This window comes from Hippocampus zosterae, chromosome 9 (assembly GCF_025434085.1).
Source record: "Hippocampus zosterae strain Florida chromosome 9, ASM2543408v3, whole genome shotgun sequence".
Taxonomy (NCBI): domain Eukaryota; kingdom Metazoa; phylum Chordata; class Actinopteri; order Syngnathiformes; family Syngnathidae; genus Hippocampus; species Hippocampus zosterae.
The window spans coordinates 3,414,050-3,430,586 of record NC_067459.1 but is presented as its reverse complement, the minus strand read 5'-3'; the positions used below and the strand labels follow the sequence as shown (position 1 = coordinate 3,430,586).

Sequence of the window (16,537 nt, the reverse complement as noted above, 5' to 3'; positions counted from 1 at the left end):
TTTGTCACACAGCTGCTTTAACATATTTTTTAATGATATCAAAACAGAGCAATATAACATTATAAAGTGCTCATCTAAGGTAAACTAGTACTCAACCTATAGTGGATTTAAACCATGGTTGCATACTTCATTTTTCTCAAGTTTGCTGTGAACACAGCAGTCTGTTCCTGTATGTTTGTTGGATAATAACGAGACCCCGGACACCAGTGTTCGTTATGTGCCGCTGTATTCAAAACTGCCGGCCGTACAAACAAGCGCAAGCACTTCCCCCGTGCTGCTGGGGCAAACCATTCTGAAAGAGGGGGTTTCACTCCCCCTAACACAGTCAGGCTATGTTGATTATGTTGGTCCTTCTTGCGCGGAAGTCTGTCTACGGTTTTTGTATCTACCTCATTTTGGATGACTACACTGGAGAGGTTTAATTTTCGCTAGGTCGCCACAACAGCAGCGCACTGTCACTGTCAGACGAACACAGAGAAGCTCCACCCGCTTTATTTATATGGACACGGAATGCTGTAACCTTCCACACAAAATCGTTCCAAACACGTAACAATCGCATCAGTGGCATACATCGTATACCTGTATGATACACAGAGAGAGAAGAACAGGTAACTTTGGTCTTGTCAGTGGAGCAATCTGGCAACTTTTTAAAAGTAAACTTTCCATTCATAAACTCTTTAAGTATACGTTTTTCGGTGTCTCGCGCTGCCATGGCTGGCAAAACAGACATCTGCGATTGTCATGATAACCCCAACCCCTGATGTAATTGGTGCCAGAGTTTGGCCCAACAAGTAGTCAGGGCCATCTTAAGCACCAGTTTCAAGCACCAGAGCTAGAGCTAGAGCCAATTTCGGTGTTGGAAAAAGAAAGAACTGGTGCTAATCTGGGCACTCGCCCGGCACGAGCACAAGCACGGTGGAAAAGCACCATGAGACTATTGGATTGAAAAATACAATCAATGTCAAGGACATACCAGATAAGGTTCCCAATGCATTCTTAAATTTGAACAACTTGGCTTTTTTCTCTTTAAATTAGTTTAACAGAGAGAAAATAAATGAAAGTATTACATTGCGATTGGATGGCGACCAGTTCAGGGTGTACCCCGCCTCCTGCCCGATGACAGCTGGGATGGGCTCCAGCACATCTCACGACCCTTGCGAGGATAAGCGGATCAGAAAATTGGATGGATGGATGGACACATTACAAGTTCAAATGTAAATGTTGAGGAGTTTTTTGTATTCAATCATTTTTGTCACACTACCTAGAGCGAATAAAGGCAAATTATTGGAGTTGATAAAAACAGGCATGTTTTTTATATGTGTATGCATAATTTTTGGTCACAAATTAAGAATTTTTCAAAAAGTTTATGCCCCATTTGGAAGCCGAATGCGCCATCTCTTTCCAGACAGCCAAGCCAAAAGAGTCAGTTCCAAAAAAAGAGACGAAATTCCCATCACTAGATTATGTTGGAGTGATGAAGTGGTCATGTAACTGGGTCATAATTCAGAAATTGTATCCTGTATGTATCAATGTTGGCAGATGGTTTGGATGGAATACCAAAGTGCTACCCATTGATGCTGTTTGGGTCGATACATTCCAGTTCTTTTCTTTTCTTTTATTTTCTCCAATCAATGTCAGTTCTACGCATACTTCGTGAGATAGCATTCCATCTCGGGGCCTCTTTTTGCTTTTTATAAAGTGCAACTACAACATGCGCCGCAGAAATAGGCGGAGAACAAATGTTACAAATTAATCAGAAAGCAGCGCAGCCCTCCAATGGAAAACGGAATTGTTCGTTCAAATAAGCCAATAGTAGCAGTGAGTGGCCGCGCTTCTCCTTTCAATATCCAGTATGGGTGGGCGGTTTTTCGTATGACCCACCCATCTTGAATTTATGGTTTGGTTGCACACAGTATGCAATTTCACTTTGTTTTATTCAACGTTTTGAGTACGTGAAGGTAAATTTTATACATTTACGTTGGTAGGGATAGTGGTACTATACTTCTGATTTCAAGCACTTACTCGGACGTGGGTTGGTCTGCTTTTTTCGCTTGCCTTGGTATTTCAGCAGAGCGGACTCTTCAGTCGATTTTTGTTTCTCCTGCTTTTTCTTCTCCCTCTGGAAATCATCATTTAAACCTTTACGGTGTTCCTCCATAATGTCAAGACCAGTAAGGTAGGTCTGTCCCCAAACGGCGTTAGGCAGACTGCGTTGGTCGCTATCGCACTGTAGTTGCACGCCTCCGCCATATTGTCTTTAAGGAGGCTACTGTGTATGCTTTTCATGAAAAAATGTAGACATGAACGTGTGCTTGGCTTCTCGCGTGCGCACGCTAAGTCGAGCAAGGTTCCCAGTAGCATTGGGGCGCGTCGATTTTTAGTTTGGTTTGGTATTGGTTCAGTTTGCATCGTTGAATACTATGTAGGCCTGCACGAAAGACGCAAACATTTGTCTACACACGTTTGTTCACAAGGCCTGATCATTGCTACATTGTCGATGCTTCCAAGGACCCATGGAGGCTCAGAGTTGCCCTATTTTTCAAATGGACATTAAACTGCGTGGTTAGCCAGCATTTCACTATTAGGGCACATTATCTTACCAGCTGTGTGGATACATGAATGGATTGAGAATGATTTTTAGACTGACATAAATGTCGTGTAAACTAGATAACCCGATGGCGTGAAGTGGGCTTTATTTTCATTGAATGGACAAATGTATTTTTGCTGGCGGGGCCTTGGTTGAAATTGTCTCCTCCTACCATGGCGCCTTGTGTAATTGTAATTAATACCGTTTTTTAAAGTGCTTTTTGCCATAAATTATACGTGTGTAATTTACCTTTCTCGTACATGATATGCAGGAATAATGTGAATCACTGCCACTAAAGAAGTGGATTGAAATATAGCCTTGGACTGTTTTTTTTTCTGCCCGTACCAATGTATTTGGAAGTGGAATACAGAACCTCTGACGATTTTTTAAAATACAAAATATAGTTTTTATGGAGAATTGCCTTATAAATTCATATTTTTGTGATTGTCTTTCTAATTTTCACTGTTCAAAACATGGGTCTGTATCATGTAAATGTGTATATAATTGATGTATTGCATTGATTTTTGTTTGTGGCACCCAAGTAATCTAATTCAGGCATGTCTCATTATTTCTGGAAACGCAAAAAGTACATTTTCTTATTAAATGTAGACTTAGGTGTCAAATAATTTAGTATTGTGGCCATCCAGTCGATAGTGTGTCGACCACACAGTGCAGAGGAACCGGGTTCAATTCCAGCTCCGGCCAACGTGGGTTTTCTCCGGGTACTGCGGTTTCCTCCCACATTCCAAAAACATACATGGCAGGCTGATTGAACTCTCTAAATCAGGCATGTCCAGCTCTGCAGCAGCATTAGAACGATCCTGATTATTTGAATCAGGTGTGTTGCTTCGGGGAGAGCTGGAAAACAGACAGGACAGCGGTCCTAAAGGACAGGGTTCAATTTCAGCTTAGAGTCTAAACCTGGGGTGGGCAAACTACGGCCCGCGGGCTGGATCCGGCCCGTTGGTCTTTTTAATCCGGCCCGCCGAAAATTGGTGCACAATTAAGGTTTGATTGCTTTCATTTCGTTTGGACTAGTAATGACAGGTATTTCAACACCAGGTGGCGCAGTTACTTCAAGTTGCAGAGCACAGGGAGGGAGGGGAAGACGAAGAAAGAGGAAGAGAGTAATGACCATGGAAGGGAAAGTGATATGTATCTGATTAAACGAAGCAGTTAACAAAGTACGAAACATTCAGGAGACGCCTGGAGTCGGAAAGACTCAAATCTAAGAGACTTTGAAAAACAAGGAAACGATTCTTACTCAGTCCGATTCTGGCAATTTCCATGCTCAGAGTGAATTGCTTGTGGCTTGACTAAATGAACATTTCCTAGAATGGTTTGATTGTTATGATGTTAAAAACTTTCCGCAAACTGGACCGCTAATAAGAGTCGGAGAGCAGTCAAATGTGTAGAGCGTGAACAACAGGGGGCTCGGTACACATCCTTGAGGAGAACCGGTGCTGAGTGTGATGGTGGAGGAGAATGTTACATTATTACTGGCATACAAAGACATTGTGCTATCTTCTTTCATTTCTATTTCTAACTTTTGGCCCGGCCCTCCACAATATTTTCTGCTTCTCATTTGGCTCCCCGGGAAAATATAGGGCCGTTCACACGGCACACATTTGCCCCGGCGCAGCACCGATATATTTGGTTGCAATATATTTTGCAACGCAGCAAATTTTGTGGAGCGTTCACACGTACAAAGCCGCTGAGTGGGGCACCCCCGACACAGTGTCGGGGCTGCCCCACTTGCGTTCACATGGCAGTTTCTGCAGCGGAGCAAAATGACAGAAAACAAAAGAGCTGACATGTTGGTTCTTTTTAAAACGTACTCTATATACACAACTCAAGCAACTACTGGACCGGCACGTCCTTCTCCTTCTCGGTTTCCTCGAGAAGGAGAAGAGTCACTGCCCAAGAAAACGTAAATGAATGATGACTTCAATGTGACTCAGAAAAGCAAACACTAATGCGCCAAACAGAAAATCAAGAGAGGAAATCACAAAATAAATTCTATGGGGGGCGGGGGGTTGTGAACAAACGACAAAGGAACAAACTATACAAACAACTCAGACAGTCCAGTCTCCTACAAAAGGAAAGATGTTACTAGCCAAGTCTTGTGTCGTTGTGAATCAACACATTACGGAAGTCCGACAAAGCACGAAAGCAACGCATTCTCGCCATACGTACTCTTCACAAGCATTTGCTCTGGAGCAAATTTAACCCAGTTGCGTTCACACGTGCAAATTTACACCGGTGCTGCTTCGCAAACGAGCATTTGCTCCGGAGCAAATATTTGACCCACCTCCCTTGGTCCAGTATAAGCTCTTTTCCGTGGCTACGCCGGAGCTAATTTGGACGTGTGGAACGCTCTAGTGGGGCAGCCCCGGCGCAGCACCGGACCAAATCTTGCCTTGTGAACAGCCCTTAATTGCCCACCCCTGGTCTAAACTGTCCCTAGGTGTGAGTGTGAGCGGGGACTGTTGTTCGTGTCTGTGTGCCCTGCGATTGGCTGACAACCGCTTTAGGGTGTCCCCCGCTTACTGCCCGAAGATGGCTGAGATAGGCACCCCCAAGCGAGCCTTGAGGATAAGCAGAACCAAAAATGGATGGCTAATTTAGTGTAGTCTTGTAAAATTGTGTAGGCAGTCAAGCAATGCCAGCATAATATACAAATGTATTTGTTTGACATATGATGTAAACTTTAATTCCCCTGAGATGAGAGGCTTCTAAGTTTGACATTGACAACCAGTTAATGAGGTTTACTGCGTAAAATTGTCATTATTATCGTCAACATTTCTTTAATGATGAGCAATTTTACATTATTCCATACTAATACTGTCTTGATAATAAAAGACGAATGAGTCCATTGATTGGCTGCAAAGTAGGATGAAGTGATGAAGTCCTCATTCGACAAATCACTCACCGTGCATAGTCGGCAAAAGAAGAGGAAGTGAGTATCCTTCATTCTGCAAATCAGAAGCCAGGATTCGTTCCTGGTGACTATGTGGGACCAGGCAGTGGTAGACAGCTATAAATTTAGGAAATGGAGTCACGGACGAGTGTCTCATTTCAGCGAGTGTTTAATAGCAAGACCTCAGTCGACGCCCCTACCCTGGACATGATTCGAAGTTGCCAAGACTGTTGTTGGTCAGAATAACATTGTAAGATGTGCCAAAACGGTGGCAATGAAAAACAATATACCAACAAATCTGTTCCCCCACAAATCACGAGCACACTAAAAACCTGCACGACACACTGAAAACTTACATAGTTGAGCAAACGCACGCACGCACACACACAAACACACTGTGCCATTGACAAAGCAAGAAAATGTCATCAAAAAGACATCACTAACTTGTGTTTCCTTTGTAAAACTCAGCAGGATGTTCTGTATTTACATTCAGTTAACATAGTCATAGTCCCTATCATAAGTACATTTGCGGCTGTATCACGTGTAGTATGTGTCAGGTGATTTTGGAAAAGATTATGGCTGAATTTGTTGTCACTACAAACGTATATGTAATAATGGCACACAACAAGTATCTCTCTTATCGCATGTGTGAAGGATTGTCCAGATGTTTTTTTTTTCCCCCTCCCTCATTCTGACTGTTGAATTAGTTGACAGTGGAAGACCAGGACAGTCAAACCTCGGTTTTCAAACGTCTCTTCTCGACCAAATCGTTTTTCGACCAAAAATGTTGAATTTTTTACGCCTCGGATTCTGAATGAAAATCAGTTCTCGACCAAACTGAGCGTACTAGAATGCGCCACTCGACTCCTTTCGGCTTCCTTACACGAGGAAGTGACGCTTCATCAGGTAGACAAAGAAGTGACGCTTCCGTTGTGAGCAGACGTGTTCAATAAAGATTAAAAAAAAAGAGAGAGCGTCCATTGCGAGCAGACATGTTCAATGATTTAAAAAAAAAAAAGAGCATCCATTGTGCGTCCAATGTGAGCAGACGTGTTCAATTAAGATTATTTTTTAAAAAAAAGCAGATGTGTTTGTTGAGATCTATGCAAATTGGACTGTTATTACTGCACGGCACCGAAGAAAGCAAGTGGAAGTGAAGCTGGTGAAAATAAGAGGAAAAAGAAAGCAAGTGGAAGTAGTACAACTGGTGAAAAAGGAGGAAAATAGTGCGCAAAATGATTGTATTTAAGAAAGATTTGATAGTGAGAGAGAGAGAGGTTACTTCAACAACTCACTATAAAGGATTGTTTATTTCGGTATAAAAGTGTCCTCTAAACAAATCAACAAATGAGATGGTGTTTGTGTGGAAGAGATGACGCTTCGGTCACGTACTCGAAAACGGCGCCCGTCAAACGAACGTCAGCCTATGCAAACATGGCGTGCTACACGCGGTCCGCATAGCTCACTCCGAGTTTCGAGTTCATCTGATGAAGATGAACATGCTCCACGTCAGGGGCCATCGCTTGGCAGAGCATTTTGTGCCTCCCGTGGAGCACATCGCCCACAAATCGTCTCCCCGGCGACTTCCAGCGATGACGGCAAAGAGGCTGCATTGCTTCGCATGGCCGACGCCGGGCACACGTCAGCGATTTGCTGGAATCGTCTCGTAATGACGACGGCGAAGACGATGAATTGGAGAGTGATTTTTATCCCGATCTGTCGGACGGATACGTGCCTTCGGACATAACGGAAAGCAGCTGAGAGTTCTCGCCAGAGCCGCTGGAACGAGGAGGTAACTGTTGACTAGCTTACAAGTCCCCATTCAAAACTTCATCTTCTTATGCCTAATCAGTCACTTTTATTTACCACTACATTCCCCTCTATACTATAAAGTTGCCAGTAACACTAATCATTTATGTACGGTTGCTGCGTCTCGTAGATGTGGATGAAAATATGCGCCGTAAATGTGCTGACTTGCATGTCCCCATAGGTTTTAAAAAAACAGGACACATTTGGTCCGCTCAGCTCTGCTAAAACCACAGCCTGGATGCTGAGCAACGTGGAATGAATGGTGTAAATAGCAGTGTGCGAGCATGTATATGTGTGTGAGAGATGTTGAAATGTAAGTGGAAAGTAACAATAAAAAAAATAGAAAATTAAAAGTGTGGTAATTGTACATACATACTTCTATAAATTACAGATTGTCCAACCAGAAGCCAAAAGATGACGACTCCTTGCTTTGGTGGTCGAAAGAAAGGTAAATACAATTATTGTACCTCACTCTGCAGCAAGATATATTTGCAACTTTTTATGTTTCTATAATGTATAGGTCGTGCATCTGGACGCGGTGACAAACTGGATGGAAGCCAAAAACCATCCTCTCCACAGCTGCACTTTCGTTCATTGTTCAATTTGCACTTTTGTTCATAGTTCAATAGTTGTGTTGTGTGCAAATAAATTTTGCTACAAAAACATTATTTGTAATGTTCTTTTGTAGGAAGAACACATTGAGGCATTTGAGCTGTCACAAAAGCAAAAAATAGTGTAAAACTTGAAATGATGCTTGAAATGCATGCTTTTACAAAAAGCTCATTTTCTCTGGATTTCTGCAGAAAATCAGCCTTTTCCATAAAACTTAGCAGTTTTCTAATGCTGATTGCCAACAAACTGAGAAAGATAGAAACAGAACTTTCTGCTGAAAGAAGAGAGCGATGGCATTAATGTTTTAAAACGATCTCAACAAATACAGGTATGTCTTTGTTTGTCTCTGTGCCTTCTTCCGTTGACTCGAGAGGGGTTCAAGGCCGCCTCCGAAAAACGTAAACTAACGATTACTTCAATGAAACTACAAAAATTGAAAATAATACATAAAAACTGAAAAGCAAGTGAGGATATCACAAAATAAATTCTATAGCCCCCCTCCTACAGAATTTATATTTTAATTTAGTCATTTGTGAATACACATCAATGAATAAATAACTACGACTGACATCTTGTTGTGTTATTTTGACTTAAAGATGGCGCCGCAAGAGTGGCTGCCTTTCCAGCAGCTCCTATTTATTTTGTTCTTCTACTTCTTCCTCCCATAACTTTGCTGCTGTGAAGTGGGAATTTCTCCATTGTGAGACTATTAAAGGTTTTTTTTAATCTTATCTGATCGTACTGTTGGAGCTACGATAAAGGAAATGCGTTTTTCGGAGGCGATCATGAATGCCTCTCGAGTTGACCGGAAGATAAGAAGGCACGGAGACAGACAGACAGTGGTTTTATTATTTTTTTTTTTAAACGCAGTCTTTATTAATGGTTTTCAGTCTCGGCAAATACAGGTACTCTACGTTCTGTGCCTTCTTCCGTTCCACTTGAGAGGCGTTCATGGCCTCCTCTGAAAAACGTAAATTAATTCTTACTTCAATGAAACCACGAAGAAAATCAAGCGAGGAAATCACAAAATAAATTCTGTAGTGGGGATATAGAATTTTTGTGATTTCCTCGCTTCATTTTCTGTTTTGATGCATTATTTTCAGTACGTAATGGTTAATTTACATTTTTCAGAGGCGATCATGAACACCTCGAGTTGAACAGACACCTCTTGAGTTGAATGGAAGGAGCGTAGCACCATCTTGTAGAGGCATTGTAGATTGCGCATTTTAATGCGAAGCGTCTAATGTATGAAAAAAAATTACAATATAGCCATTCATTGAAGGTGCGCCTCATAATCCAGTGCGTCTTTTAGTGCGGAAAATACGGTACATTATTTCTTTTTAAAAAAATCTCTAAAAATGAAACGAAATAAAACAGAAATAAATGTTTACCACGTGTGGATTGGGTGATTTGGATGTTTTGGACTGCAGTATGCACAGCTCATTAGTTCCTTCCGGTGCTATATTATGAAACACATCACAAAGATGATTGCTAAAATTTTATCTTGTCATTTTTTCTATTACCATGCCATCATCAATTAACTGCTAAAAGCTGCTTGATATGAATAGGTTAAGTACAGCTTGATTTGATGGGCTGAAAGCGTTCACATTTCAATCTTATGCCCACCACCTTTGAACAACTATACAGGAAAGTGAATCATAAGTTATAGTCACCGTATATAACAGACCTACAGTGTCAATTAAAATAAATAATGAGGTGGGTGACTCCAAATAATAATAATACATTGTATTTATAAGCGCCTTTCAAGAAACCCAAAGACACTTTACAATAACAAAAAACACAAAACCATACGGGCTGAGCAGCGGCTGCCAAAACGCGCCAGCGTTCCACTCATCCTGGAAAGCATCCGGGTTGAGTGGCATGCAAATGACAAACACTACTGTGTTGGAAAAGAATAAACTATAAACAAACCTGTAATTTACTATTTTCTCTGGCAAAAAATATGCCCTCAAGGCCTGCAGGGTACGCTTGCCTTACGATACAGTACAGTAAATATTCTGTAGTACGGACTCGTGTTTGTGCTGTCCAATTTTCCTGATAACAGAAATTCCTCATTTGGTAAATTAGCATGGTATCTGTCCTTTATGAACCTGCAAGTACAGTATGTTGACAAAATGCTCGTGTAACAACACAATCAATAAAATACAAAAATATACTGTCCAAAAACTGTTTATATAACAAAAACTGCAACACAGGTGTATCCAAAAAACATCACAACAGTAAAATACGTACAGTATTTTAATGTTAATTTTTATTCTGTCTTGGGAAAAATTTGTATTTTGGATTGTTTTGTTGGATGCATTCTTTGGTTTATGACAATGTTTGCCTGCGTGTCATACCGTTTTCTTGCTAGTTGCAAATAACTGTCCCGTTGATCACCGATGTCTGGTAATTCTTGTGCATACTGAAGGATTTGTGTTGCCATTTGCATTGCTTTCTTGCTGGATGGTGGCTTGTCATCAGGAGTTGAATCAATGCCTTGTTTTTTAAAGTTTCGTAGATTTGCGTCGTTCCGACTCAAAGTGTCTGCGGGATGTTTTTAACTTTGTGTCCAGCCTCGCTCAAATGGATGCATTTCACTCGCTCCGCTCCAGTTGTTACAGTTCTTCTACGTTTCGATGCCATGATCTACATGACGTAAGTGAATAAAGTTAAAATCTTTCGCAATTACAGTAAAACGCACGCCAAGAAAAGGTCACTTACACGCCTTCATTTAGAATCTGATGAATAAAAACAACAAAGCGAACACGTTTCTTCGGTCGTGTTGAGTGGGTGCTGCTTTTAAGCTAGTGCCGCGTTCTACAGGACGTAAGTGAATAAAGTTAAAATCATTCACAATTACAGTAAAACGCATGGCAATAAAAACCTACCTACACGTCGTCGTTTAGAATCTTATGATCGAAAAACGCGAAGTGAAAACTTGTCTCAGCATTGTCTTTTCCATTGCATCGGGTGGGCGTTGCGTGTATTTAAGCTTGCGCGGCATTATGCCTCCATCCGGGTTACGGGTAGTAGAATTTCCGCTTATGCAAGTTCCGGTAACACGTAATATCATAGTCAAAATGTTAATGCATAGTTTTTTATTACGGGTGAAGGATATTCCTTTTCATAGAATTCCACGAATAGGAATATTTACTCTATATGCATAGCAGTTTTTTTAAGCCTCATCAAAAGACAAAAGCAAAACGGAGAATCACAGAAATTTTTTTTGTAAGATTTTCCGATAATTAAACGTTTGAGATGTCCCAAAATGCTTTGATGGGCTGCTTATGTCCCCTGCAGCTGGTTCCAGTGAACGTGAGAGGGTTGAATTTAAAACTGTTATGTTAGAGAACATTTTCTGACGTGTTACGGGCATTATTTGGAAACAAGGTATGGAAATAATAATTTTGCACCACAAAACCTTTCTATTTAATTTCACAATTTACTCTAAATATCTGTGGCAGATATATGAAAAACAAAAGAATTTCTACCCAAGGCGAGCATGGCTTATTATCAAATACGCTCCATTGTCCAGAAAATAAGGTCATCTATTTTAGATATAAGGGCAGTTCACACGGCACACATTTGCTCCGGCGCTGCACCGATGTATTTTGTTGCGATATATTTTGCACCGCAGGAAATTGTGGAGTGTTCACATGTACAAAGCCGCTGAGCGTGACAGCATCGGCACAGCGTCGGTGCAGCCCCACTTGCGTTCACACGGCAGTTTCTGCATGGGAGCAAAACGACAGAAAACAAACAAGCTGTCGTGTTGGCTCTTTTTAAAACGTACTGTATATACACAACTCAAGCGACTACTGGACCGGCACGTCCTTCTCCTTCTCGGTCTCCGTGCCTTCTGCTCGAGAGTGACCGCCCAAGAAAACGTAAATCATCGATGACTTCAATGACACTCAGAAAAGCAAACACTAATGCGCCAAACAGAAAATCAAGAGAGGAAATCACAAAATAAATTCTATGGGGAGCGGGGGGTTGTGAACAAACAACAAAGGAACAAACTATACAAACAACTCAGACAGTCCAGTCTCCTACAAAAGGAAAGATGTTACTAGCCAAGTCTTGTGTCGTTATTAAACAAACACATTACGGAAGTCCGACAGAGCACAACAGCAACACATTCTCGCCATACGTACTCTTCACAAGCATTTGCTCTGGAGCAAATTTAACCCAGTTGCGTTCACACATGCAAATTTACATCAGTGCTGCTTCGCAAACGAGCATTTGCTCCGGCGCAAAATTTTAAACCACCTCCCTGAGGTGGATCAAATTTGGTCCGGTGTAAGCCTTTTTCCGGGGCTACGCCGGAGCTAATTTGCACGTGTGAACGCTCTACTGGGGCAGCCCCGCCGTAGCACCGGACCAAATCTTGCCCTGTGAACAGCCCTATATACACTAAAAACTGAACAATTGTATCTTCATTTAAAAAGGGAACTTAAAAGAGCCAGTCTTAAGCCTGAAACGCCAGGGCTGAAAAGGACTTCCACTCTGGCCCCGATATCGATACAATTCAGATCTTCAGAAGAATGAATGTTCTTTTTTTACATTAATACTGAGTGGCACACTGTAAAATGTGATAAATGTTGAAATATTCAGAATGTGGGAGTAAAAGTGTATTTAAAACAGGGGTGACAAAACTTTTTGGACCGAAGATCTACTTTTCGATCAACTAACCTCCTGGGACATACCCTTACCGGCCGGCGCACACACACTGCATGATGAGAAACAACCTGAAACTGAGGCAAGCGATGCACTTCTGCAGCCTGTTAACTATCGTAGCTCACACGTACCGTTTTAAAGTGCTTCCCTGGGCTCTCCTAGATTCCTATTCTTTGCCCATGCCCTCGGTGTTGTACACGAAGCAAACTGAATGAAAATAATGACAATAGAAGATGGAGCGCAACAGCTCTGATCACACGCTGTAATTGCAGACTGCTGAGCGCTAACAACTTCTGGTGATGTAATCACGCGCCACCGTAAATTCAAGATTTACCTGCTTTATTTATTTTTTGGGGGCGGCCGGGGATGAGACTGATAGGATGATTAGAGTGCAGCCTACATTAACACGAAAATATATATTACTAACATGTACAAAGACACACAAATGTTTGTTTGCTTTTTTTCTCCTCGACACTCCTCGGATCTACTTGGGACCAGTCTTAAATCGACCGGTAGATCAGGATCGACGTAATGGGCACCCCTGATTTAAAAATTACATTTGTTGTTTCTGGTGCCATTCTTTAAATGGGTGAATGGACGGCATTAACTTTGTGCACTTTGTAGGATTTTGAAGTAGAGCGAAGTTGACGTGCATTAGTTCATGATGGCACTGACACGTCAAACGACATCTATTTGTGTGTGTGTGTGTCTCGAACTGGAGCTACAATAATGATAACACTTTTATTTATAAGCCCCTATCAAAACACTCAAGGGCACTTTAAAATCGAGAACAGTGATCAGTGCGGTAATACTGTCCTACAGGGTGTGTAACAATGCAAAGAGCCACTATAGATTTGAGATACTGTTGTTGAATTTTAAGTTGTTTGAATATCTACTGAATGTGGCGCGCAACGTTCGATCGCGCCCTTCTGAGGGGAGTACCTGGAAGAGGCAGTGGGGAAGGTGTGGGGCCTACAGTCGGATTTTCCGTGCCCTTGTCTGGCTCTTGCGGGGTGTAAGTCGTCAAGATTCCGTTCCTGCCTGTAGTTGGTTGATGGCTATCTCACAAGGCTGTGTTGGGGCACGGTGCTTTTGGCATAAATTACAGTGCATGCCTTCCTCAGTATGCCTGAACCAGCTAAATTGACTTAGCCACTGATTGTCAAAGCCACTGTCTCGTTTGTTTTTTTTAGAGGATATGCAAAGACGAATAAGAGTAGATGTTTTAAATACTTACACGTTTGCTTTGCATTGCTTCCAATTGTAAACGGATTTATGTACCCTCGCCTCACCGATTCATCCTGTCCTGACTTCTGACCCTCCTTATCACCAGGGTTTCATGCCACATTTCCAGCATGTTGTCACCATCATGATTTATTACCTTTTAACTACACGTTATGTTAATTTCTCTTCTCTGTCTTACCTGGGCGCTTGACTTTCCTCCTTACGGGGTTGCCTTTCCAAAAAGTGGCTGATTTTCCCTGCCATATCTGCAATGCTAAAAATCAAACGTTACTTTGACACAAAGTAAACTTATTTTTAATAAACATGACATGCTTGAATGCAAAAAAAAAAAAAAACGGCAGACTAGCTGGAAAAACAAACCACGATTCAATCCGTTTCTTCTTCTGTGTTGTCTCGGGTGTTTCTGCTGCACTGCTCTTGATATAGCGCCTCCATCGTGGTGCAACACTGCAACTGCAGAGGGACATCCATTGCTTAATCAGCACAGCTGGAGCTTTACAATGCCAAATTGTCTGAGGGAAATAAGCAGGGTCCATAAAAAGATGTTGCTTGGATGGCAGCATATGAATCTCGAAACCTGTATGGGTATGTGGCTTTTCAGTAGTGATGGGTCCATGAGGCCTCATGAGGCGTGTCGACACACTGACACACTGTGTTGATACTGTGCTGATACTGTGTCACTGACCACTGCCACCTGCTGGACCTACAAGATCCCTGCAGCCAACCCACTTAACAGACTGAACTGACTGATAAATTGTTTTGTATATTGAACATATAAAATATACAATTCGGTAATAAATTGGCAAAAGGTGAAGGTAAGATATAAAAAAAGGAAAAGAAAATAGTCATCATCACAAATATGTGTTCAAAGGAGTAGAAAGAAGCAAAAAACCTACCCCGAGTCCTACCCCTTCTTATATATGAATTGATAATTTTTCTAAATAGGAAAGAAAGTCTAAATATCAACAAATGCTTTTACCCTTATGTATGCTGTACTAATACATTTTTACATTAGGTTTGTATATACAGTACATACTCTTTAGAGCACATGTATATGTCGATTTTCTCATATTCATAATGGATGCTACATTTCATTAATATATTAAATAATCTCATCAATGTATTTCTGATGTATTGCTATATTTCATGAGTGTATCGAATTTATCAGCTTAATTCTGATTTGTGTAGTTGTCTTGTACTACTCTCGAATTCATTTTTAATCTCAGCAAGAGTTCCTCATTTTACTGGTCCGTTTCAGAATCATTCCACAGATTTACACCTATTACAGATACACTCCTTTGTGTGATGTTCGTTCGTGTTTTGGATTTTTTTGTATAGATTAGTACCCCCTAAATTATGACAACTTTCTCAAATTTTAAAAAGCTTCTGGATCTTTCGGGAAAGGTTATTATTGTGTGCTTTGTACAATTGGGCGATTTTGAAGTCAATCAGGTCATGAGATTTCATTGTTTAATTTGATAAACAGTGGATTTGTGGGTTCCGTCCATTTGGAACCAGTGATTGTTCCGATTGCTTTGTATTGTAGTTTTAAAACAGTGTTTTACTGGCATTTCCCCATATTCCCACACAATAGGTCAAATATGGAAGTAATAAAAGTATAAGGTGTACAAGGATCTCTTATTCAGCACATCCTTAGTTTTTGGGAGGATCCCTATGGTTTGGGATATTTTTCTTTTATTATCTATTATGTAGCTGCCAGCACGGTTTTGCATCTACAACTGTTCCAAAACATTTCCATAAGGTCATTCATCGATTTGATGATGAAGTGTACAATATCATTCACATCCATGCATTCATTTTGCAACATTCAATGTGTTCAAATAATGTGAAGATCATTTGAATGAGGATGCTTGTGGGCTTTTATTTCACAAATTTTTATTGAGAAAAATAAGATGCTCCAATGTTTTAAACTTCAGCCTGTTGCGTCTTTTACAAGCGATTTCTCCTGCTGTGGAGAACACACGCTATGAGGCTGGCGTACAAAGGAACTCCTTTGCGACGTGGGAGAGGTTTGGGAAAGAAGTGTGTTGGTCCTTCCAGTACAGCTGCTTCCTGGAACCTTGATTGTCAAACATGGAGGGGAGAGTCAACCAATAATAATTACTTATTGCCAATTAAATCATCAACATAGCAACCGTGAAAAGATGAGTGAACGTTTGTATACCTGGCGTAATACTGGGTGTATCGCGAACTTCATTCTCATGCTTGGCCCGATAATGCCTCAGCATGGTGGAGGTGCTTCTGTTGGTGTATGACAATTCGACTTGGCAAATTCGACATTTCACCTGTAATGAAATGTGAATAAGAAGTAACTAAGAGTTACCTTGAAATGTATTCGGATTAGAATGGTACAACACGTCAATAATCTGAGAGGCACTCGGTGAGTGCCTCTCGCCGAGAGGCTCTCGGCCACAGAAGGCGATTTGAATAAATAAATAAATAAATAATACCTTATTCTCCAGGACATCAAAATGGTCCCACACGGCGGATGATTTGCGTCTCTGCTCCATAATCGGCAAGGCACGAACACGAAGTCTGCACTGACACGAACTTCGACAAGCGAGCGTGAGTGAGGTCTGGCTTGTTTCGGCAGGTGGCTTTGTGTCGCCAAACGATTTCCTTATAAACACTGTGCGGCGGGCTTTTGCTGCGTCAACGCCCTC

At 41.3% G+C, this 16,537-nt stretch overlaps 2 protein-coding genes and 2 long non-coding RNA genes across 4 annotated transcripts in view; 1 reads left to right on the top strand and 3 right to left on the bottom strand.

Annotated features, from left to right (window-relative positions):
* The window catches only part of c9h3orf14 (chromosome 9 C3orf14 homolog), a 58,100-nt gene that overhangs the window by 16,184 nt on the left and 25,379 nt on the right, over nt 1-16,537 (bottom strand). The gene's annotated exons all lie outside the window — the stretch shown is intronic.
* The window catches only part of nucks1a (nuclear casein kinase and cyclin-dependent kinase substrate 1a), a 51,938-nt gene continuing 37,235 nt past the window's right edge, over nt 1,835-16,537 (top strand). The window contains exons 1-2 of the mRNA XM_052075263.1: nt 1,835-1,958; nt 2,069-2,176. Coding sequence (XP_051931223.1) covers nt 2,160-2,176 — 17 coding nt within the window. The 5' untranslated portion in view covers nt 1,835-1,958; nt 2,069-2,159. The remainder of the gene's footprint in view (nt 1,959-2,068; nt 2,177-16,537) is intronic.
* The window catches only part of LOC127607226 (uncharacterized), a 28,478-nt gene continuing 15,531 nt past the window's right edge, over nt 3,591-16,537 (bottom strand). The window contains exon 2 of the long non-coding RNA XR_007964033.1: nt 3,591-4,147. This is a non-coding gene — a long non-coding RNA (uncharacterized LOC127607226). The remainder of the gene's footprint in view (nt 4,148-16,537) is intronic.
* LOC127607219 (uncharacterized) lies at nt 4,793-12,341 on the bottom strand. The gene is made up of 2 exons (XR_007964027.1): nt 12,201-12,341; nt 4,793-4,898 (listed from the first exon to the last, which is right to left on the bottom strand). It is a non-coding gene; the product is annotated as an uncharacterized LOC127607219 (long non-coding RNA).